At 53.9% G+C, this 8,037-nt stretch overlaps 1 protein-coding gene across 1 annotated transcript; it reads right to left on the bottom strand.

Annotated features, from left to right (window-relative positions):
- Positions 1-387: 387 nt before the first annotated feature.
- Positions 388-1,999, bottom strand: FOXI2 (forkhead box I2). Its single transcript, XM_019988613.2, has 2 exons — positions 1,504-1,999; positions 388-830 (listed from the first exon to the last, which is right to left on the bottom strand). Exons 1-2 carry the CDS (start codon positions 1,997-1,999, stop codon positions 388-390), a joined length of 939 nt encoding a protein of 312 aa, XP_019844172.2.
- Between the last annotated feature and the right edge of the window lie 6,038 nt (positions 2,000-8,037).

Below are 8,037 nucleotides of genomic sequence, written 5' to 3'. Positions count from 1 at the left end.
GCCTGTGCGCCGGGTGGGCCAGGCTGGAAAGGTGGGAAAAAATCCCACCCAGACGGGCCCGGGGGTCCCCAGTAGCACCTGTCTAAGACACCAAAGTATCTTTGGGGGTGGGTCAGGCTCCCCTCGGAAAATCTGGGGTGAGCGCCAGCCTGTCGCCCCTTTCAGATGGAACCCTCTGGGAGCATGGGTTCCAGGGACAGGCCAAACTGGAAGGACAGGGGGAGCGCCCACTCGCCCCACCTGGATGGTCGCTGGGTGAGGGGTGCACGGCAGCGGGGACCCTGGGCCCTGCACCCCAGCCCTGCCCTGACCCCTGCCGGGGCGCTCGTGGGGCCTTGAGCTCAGCGCCTGTGGACCCCGCACTCGGGAACACTCCCCGGCCTTCCATCAAACTTCGGTCCCTTCCCGGGTGTAGACGAAGTGACTGACGCGGAAGCCGGTGGCCGCCGTCTGCTGGCCAGCGGCGAAGCCGGGCGCGGGGCGGGGGACCTGGGGGCTGTGAGTGGCGATCGTCGCGGGTCTCCCGAAGGAAAAGTCTCCCGCCAGGCCCCCGGGTAAGGGGTTGAAGCCGCCAGCTAGGGCGCCCACGGCCGAGGCCAAACTGGAGAAGCAGGCTGCGGCCTCGGGCGCGGGCGGGGACGCCGAGGCCCGCAGGTCCGGGGAGGCGGCGCCCAGGGGCTCCAGCTCTGGCGCCCTGGCTCCGGCCTGGCTCCGGGGACCCGAGGGTGCGACTGCGCCCGCCTCCCCCCTCCGCTTCCTCTTCCTTCGGAAGTTCCCGTTGTCAAACATCTTCTCGCAGTTTGGATCCAGGGTCCAGTAATTGCCTTTACCTGCGGAAGAAGAAAGGGACCGGCTCAGAAAAATCGGGGTCTGGCCGAGGTGATGGGTGAGAAGGTGAGAAATGGAGGTCAGCTCCAGAAGGATTCCCACCGGCCCCTCCATGAACCCTTACCCCCACCCCAAACCTTGAGGGGACGCTGTGTACCGGATCGGGCGTCCACAGCGAAGGACGATGCCCGGGAAATACAGAGCCTCGCAGAGGGCAAGGCCAGAGAGAAGGCCTATGAAATGAAGAAAGGAACCTGCTCTCCTCGGGCCACCGCTTCGCCCGTGGGGCGGAGCACACCTCGCCAGGCCTCTCTGCAGCCTCCCAAAGCGGCATCGCCTTTGTCTTAACCTTCGTGGGGAGAGCCGCCGTCTTCCCCACCTTAAGCAGAGGACATGCGCCCCCGAGAGAGGCAATTCCTAAGGTCGCCCCGGCAGGCTAGCTCTCCCGGGCTTCTTCATTCTGGAGAGCGCGCCGAGAATTAGAGACTCAGTTGCCCTGGATGTGAAGTCAGGGCTGCGGGGGTCTGCCGGCTTCCTGGAGCCCGTGCGCGGCTCCCCACCCTCCTCCCGCCTCGGCTCCCCTAGCTGGGAAGTCTGGACGGTCCAGGACCGCCGGGTCCCTCGAGTGCCCGCAGCCCGGAGTCCTGGACTCGCAAGGGGGCGCGCCTCTGTTACCTGGGTCGTCCTCGTCGCGGGGCACCTTCTTGAAGCAGTCGTTGAGGGACAGGTTGTGGCGGATGGAGTTCTGCCAGCCCGCCTTGCTGCGCTTGTAGAAGGGGAAGTTGCCGGCCACGTACTGGTAGATCTGGCTGAGCGTCAGCTTGCGCCGCGGCGCGCTCTGGATGGCCATGGCGATGAGCGCCGAGTACGAGTAGGGCGGCCGCACCAGCCTCAGCAGCTCCTGTTGGCCGGGCAGGCTCAGCCACGCCAGGTCGGCGCCTGCCAGGCCGCCGGGGGCCGCGAGGAGCGGGCCGGGGGCTCCGAAGGGGGCCGCGGGCACTGGGCCCGGCGCGTAGGGCGCGGAGCTGAGAGCGGGCGCGTTCAGCCACAGGCGCGGGCCGGCGCCCGCTGCGCCCAAATCTCCGCGCGCGTATCCAGAGGGGCGCGCGGCCGCCCGGGCCTGGCTCTGCGGGGCCGCAGAGGGCCCCGAGCCGTCGCCGTACTCGGCCATGTCCTGCCGCTCCCGGGCCGGGGCAGGTGGCTCGGCGCCCAAGCTCACGGGCGCACCATCCAGTGCGGCCGCCCGCAGCAGCTCCAGGTGTGGCGGCCGGGCCTCGCCCTCCGCCCTTTAAATGCCGTCGGGGGCCAGAGACCCAGGTGAGTGTCGGCGCACCGAGCCCCCGCCCGCGACAGCTTTGGAGGAGTGCTGTCTGCATCCCCGCCCAGGGTCAGCTTTCCGCCCCGCCCAGGTCCAGATGCGCTCGGGCCGAGTAGCTCCGGTAATTCCCAGACCCCGTGTCTCCTGCGCCGCCTGACACCTGCACCCCGGGCCCCCGGCGATACCACCCCGTCAGACCTTTAGGGCCCCGCGGCCCTGGTTGTCCGCACCCTCCAGCAGCCACCGCGTGTCCTCCTTCAGGCCCCAAGGGTGCAGCGTGGGATTCCCTTCCAACGCGGTGTCCCCTTGCTCGCCCGCCAGAGACTCCCTCCCGGCGTCTTGGGGGACACCCGGCAAGGAGCTAAGGCCCGCTGTGTGAGGCACAGAGTCGAGGGGTCGAGGCAGCGCGGCGGCGGAGGACGCGAAGGCGGGAGGGCAGGCCTGGCTGGAAGCGGACCGTGGCGCTGGAGTCGTCGGATGTCCCCCCGCGATCTGCTTCGAGGTGGATCAGACCCCACTGTAGAGGAGGCTGGAGACGCTGGAAGCTCAGGACACCTCGCTCATCTAGGGAGCCCGAGATGCGGCCCAGCTAGGCTGCGCGGTGGCCTTGGGCACAGGGTGCCGTGGGTGGCAAAACCCTCCGCTGGGTTTCCCAGGACGCAGGGAAAACAGGGACGTCCGGGTGGGGCGCCCGACGCCCTCCCTCGGGCCCTGGCTCCCGGCTTCGCTTCCCCGCGCGGAGGCTGATGCGGGGAAGACCAGGAGCCCCTGTACCCCACGTGCCCTCGCTCGGAGGAGCGATGATCAACGTTCAGAGATAATTAGAGGGGCCCCGAAATTCAGCGCCCGCGGTGGTAATACCCATGTTGGAGAAATCGGTCTCCCCTGGGACTTCCCCAATGTCTCCGCACTTTTGGAGATGAGGAGGGAGCAGGAGGCGGCCCGCGGGTGGCGCTAGAGGTTAGAGTGAAAAGACGGGAGCTCTGGGGGAAAAGGGGGCCAGGCTGGAGTTCCCTGTCTCTCTCCTGTGGTCTTAGGCCGCTCAGGTTGTAATTTAGAATTTAATGTAAAACAACCAGTTTGTGGAACTGTTTCACAAGTAGTGGAAGGGAGGGTCCTCTATTGGCACACGGGATTCTCCTCTAAGAAGTAACAGCCTGTTGGGAAGTGGTTGGTGAACTACTCGAACTACACCTATTTCTGCCTTTGGAGTGAGTAGAGCCAGAAATCCTGGTCATTTGGCCAAGGACAGGAAAGCAACAGACCCAACCAGATCATTGAAGTCAGTGCCTCATCTCTCCCTGCGCCCCCTTCTGGAAGATTTCTAATTGCAAAGGCTTAGGAGATGGGAAGACCCTAAGGCCTTTCAGATCACCATCCCCATCGCTGCAGGGGAGGAGGACAGTAGTACCTTCTTTGGGAAGCATGCCCCTGATTTTTCTTGTTTCTGTCAAGAAACAGCAGCCAGAACCATCGGTCTGCCAGTTAAGAGATCTTCAGAATGTCCTCACAGTGTTAAACACACTGTCTCTGTAGACATGACAAGTTTTCTGGTGGCTGCCCTGCCTAGGAGTCCTAAATAGGACTGGTCCTCTTCCTCGCATCTTTAACCCATACCCTTTTCCTTTATTCTCAAACGTGGCCCCACTGCTTACTTTGCGGGTAGCTCCCCATCCTTCCTCTGTCAGATTTTCAGGCACACCTGTTTTCCTTCCTCTGGTCCCCATGGGAGAGGTGTCCCTGCTTCATCATGTCCATCTCTCCTTGCTTCTCTTTAGCAGCCCAGCCTCCCAAAGGTTTGTCTCTGTCGGCTGTTGATGTCCCTTTTGTCTGGAGAACACTCTAGTGGGGCCCAGATAGGCATCCACCCCTAGGACTCCGCTGAAACTGCTCAGACACAGTCTCCAGTGGCCTCTGTCTCCCCGAGTCCAACGATAGCTCTTCCTCATGTTGCTCAGCTCTCAGCAGCTCCCGACACTTTCCAGAATCAACACCCTCTTCCCACCGGCTTCTGAACACTGTCCTCTGGTTTACCTCCACTTCTGCAGCTCCTTCTCGGACTCAGCTCTATTCCAGGCCCTTTCCTCCCTCTTTTTGCTTGGATTACTGGCCCTTAACTCACGGTTTCTCAGCCTCATCACTATTGGAATATCGGGCTAGATAATTCTGTGCCGTTCTGTGCACTTTAGGATGTTTAGAAGCATCTCTGACCTCAACCCACTAGATGTTGGCAACACTGCTCTGCTGAGACAACCGAAGCTGTCTTAAAACATTGCCAACTGTTGCTTGTGGGGCCAAGTCACTCCTGATTGAAAATGTCTGCATTAACTAATGACTCTGTCATCTTTATCATCCATTTGGATGTCTTCCTCTCCAATACCTCGTGTCTCTTGCTAATTTATTATCTTCTACATGAGAGTGGCCTCCAGCAGATGAGAGCTCCTCTAGTCCCCACAGCCACTGAGGAAGTAGGAACTTCGGTCCTGCAATCACAAGGAATTGAATTCTGTCAGTAGCAGGAATGACCTCGGAAGAGGACTGAGACCCAGATGCAATAACCAACACCTTATTTTAGCCTGAGCAGAGAAGCTGCCATACTTTGCTTGACGTTTGACCTAAAGAATGTGAGATAGTGAATGGGCATTGTTTTGAGCTGTTAAGTTTGTGGTTATTTGTCACAGAGCAAAAAATAAAATAAAAAATTTTAAAAAGCCCTTAAAGATAACAACTCCAAAACCAAAAGGAGCATGTCATCCCAGTTTAGTACCCTACCTTTGTGGTCAGAAGGAGGTTCTCACTTCTCATGGGGGTTGTGACTCCCCCGAGAAAAGCCCTGCTCTGCCCTGACTTCTCACCATCTCCTGTGTTAGAACTCCACACAGCCACTGATGTCCAAGGCTGATTAGTGAGGTCTACGTAACTTTTTTTAAACATTCAAGACTGGAGAGACCTCGAGGGTTTTTCTGTCATTGAATAGATCATTTACAACATCAACAAAAGCCGTCCTTGACTTCTGCAATTCTGTCTACAAAATAATTAGCTATGGGTTTACAGTTCCTCCCTCTAGAAGGGGTCGGGTCAGGGGTAACTGTGGCCAAGAGCCTAGACCCAGGTCAACTGGATTTTGGCTTGAGCCTTGCCTCCATCAATGAGAATTTAAGTCGATGATTCCACCTCTGAGTTCCATTTTTTCTAGCGCCTGTGAAGTGCTTTGAGGTATTAGGTTTCTCAATGAACATACATATCCTAGTTCATAACCAGAATTTACCTCAAACTCTTATCACTTAGAGAAAAACTGAAGCAACATTCAGACTGTGCAGACTTCCAACCTTTTTTCAGCTGACAAATGAAGAAGGTGAGAGCTTTAGCTGCAGATAGACCTGGATTCAAATCCTGGCTCTGGTCCCAAACACCTGTAGGTGTAGTCTGCTTGACTTTTCCAAGTCTTAAGTTTTTCTCTCTGCAGAGTGGGCCTAATACTGCCCAGTTAATAGGTTATTAGAAAGACTAAGTGAACCATGCGTGCCAAACACTTACGCATAAGCAATAAGTGCTTACAGTATAGGATCTACTGGCATTTTCTCTGTGTCATTCAATCATTCACTGGTTTGGAGATCATATCCTGAGCTTATGGTTTGTCTCCTTACATGTTAAGTACACTTTCATACCTAAAAGTGTCATCCACATTCTTAACATGAAACTGAGGAAAGGTTTTATTACGATGTTTTCTCCATTTTAGCTTTTTTCTTTTCAAATCAGAATCCAATGTGCTCACAAGAGCTGACTTGTACTTGTCAGGTCCCTTCAGTTTCTTTTGTTCTAGAACAGCCCCTTGGGCAATGACTGCAGCCATGAAATTAAATGACACTTGCTTCTTGGAAGGAAAGTTATGACCAAACTAGGCAGTGTGTTAAAAAGCAGAGACATTACTTTGTCAACCAAGGTCTGTTGAGTCAAAGCTATGGTTTTTCCAGTAGTCATGCACAGATGCGAGATTTGGACCACAGAGAAGACTGAGCACTGAAGAATTGATGCTTTCGAACTGTGGTGCTGGAGAAGACTCTTGAGAGTCCCTTGGACTGCAAAGAGATCAAACCAGTCAATCCTAAAGGAAATTAATCCTGAGTATTCATTAGAAGGACTGATGCTTAAGCTGAAGCTCCAATACTTTGGCCACTTGATATGAAGAGCCCCTGATTCTGGGAAAGACTGAGGGAATGAGGAGAAGGGGACAACAGAGGATGGGACAGTTGGATGGCATCATTGCCACAATGGACATGAGTTTGAGCAAACTCTAGGAGATAGTGGAGGACAGGGAAGCCTGTTGTGCTGCAGTTCATGGGATCACAAAGAATCGGACACGACTGAGCAACTAAACAACGATAAGAACAGCCCCTACCTCGCTGCTCTCAAATTGCTTGTTTTTAAATGCCTTCAGGCATTGACTCTTTGCAAAGATCAGTCCCACCATCTGGATGTGTCTGTTTTCTCCTGCTGATGTTTAACTTATTACCATATTCCCTCCATTTCCTTTATATAGAAGTTAGGTCTCAACATTGGTGCAGATTCAGGTTACATGGATTTTCCACATCTCATCAGGAAGCACAAGATGCCAGGTTGGTCCTCTCTCACTGACTCTGAGCTTTTTTGCATGTTCAGTTGCGCAGTCGTGTCCGATTCTTTGCAGCCCCATGCACTGTAGCCCACCAGGATCCTCTGTCTCTGGAATTTTCCAGGCAAGAATACTGGAGAGTTACCATTTCCTACTCCAGGGGATCTTCTGGACCCAAGGATCGAATCTGTGTCTCCTGAGTCTCCTGCATTGGCAGGTGGATTCTTTACCATTGAGCCAACTCTGAGTTTGATCACTGGGCTAAAGGAGTGACTCTGGAAATGCAGTTGGGAACTAACCCATGGGGTGATGCTTGGAGATGATAAACGTTCCCTGGTGGTCCAGTGGTTAGCACTCACGTGCGTTCACTGCTGCAGCCTGAGTTCAGTCCCTGGTGGGAGAACTAAGATCCTACAATCCACGCAACACGCCTCCCCCCACACCAAAAACAAAAACAAAAACACCCAACTCCGTGTGTAAAGTTGTCCTTCCCAGGTGAGAATTGCTATTGATTTTCCTTTCCATTGATGGTTGCTAGCTAAATCAACTCTGTTGGAAGTTGCAAAATATAAATTTTCTCATTCTGTCATTCTTTTACATTCATTGTCTCATTTTTCTGTAAAACAGAGCTTTCTGTCACCAACTGAATTTATCTAGTTTCCCTGCTGCTGCTGCTAAGTCGCTTCAGTCATGTCCGACTCTGTGTGACCCCATAGACAGCAGCCCACCCGGCTCCCCCATCCCTGAGATTCTCCAGGCAAGAACTCTGAACTGTATATTAAAAAGACCAGAAAATTGCATGGTTTTTTTCTGTTTATTGATCTATTTTAAGATTATGGTGTTGCTAAAGCAGTCATCTTAATTGGAAACAGTGTTTTCATTTTGCTTCATTGGCTTTCCCTGTGAGTAGCATTATGGACTCCTAAATGTTTACATATTTAATATTTTAATAAGTTATCATTATTTTTGTGATATTTATATTGTCCAAAACTGAGGCATTGGAAGCCCCTTGGAGCCAGCCTCTGTATCCTTTTGTTATGGCCCCAGCAGGCTTTGAACTTTTTTTGCTGTTTGATACAAGCAGGTCTGGGATTATTTTGTACTTTCCTGACCTAGATCTGTAATCAGCTATTTCTCCAGGGGGCCTTGGTTCCTTTTTAGAAGGAATAGTACTAAGAAACTAAAATACATGCCATAGGATATTTTGGTGGAAAAGGGATAGCATTGCTTATAGAGTTTTCAATGGGCAAATATAGGAAATGCATTTTAAAAAATCATG

This window comes from Bos indicus, chromosome 26, assembly GCF_029378745.1.
Source record: "Bos indicus isolate NIAB-ARS_2022 breed Sahiwal x Tharparkar chromosome 26, NIAB-ARS_B.indTharparkar_mat_pri_1.0, whole genome shotgun sequence".
NCBI lineage: Eukaryota > Metazoa > Chordata > Mammalia > Artiodactyla > Bovidae > Bos > Bos indicus.
The sequence above is the reverse complement of the archived record's forward strand: the minus strand, read 5'-3'. Positions and strand labels throughout refer to the sequence as shown.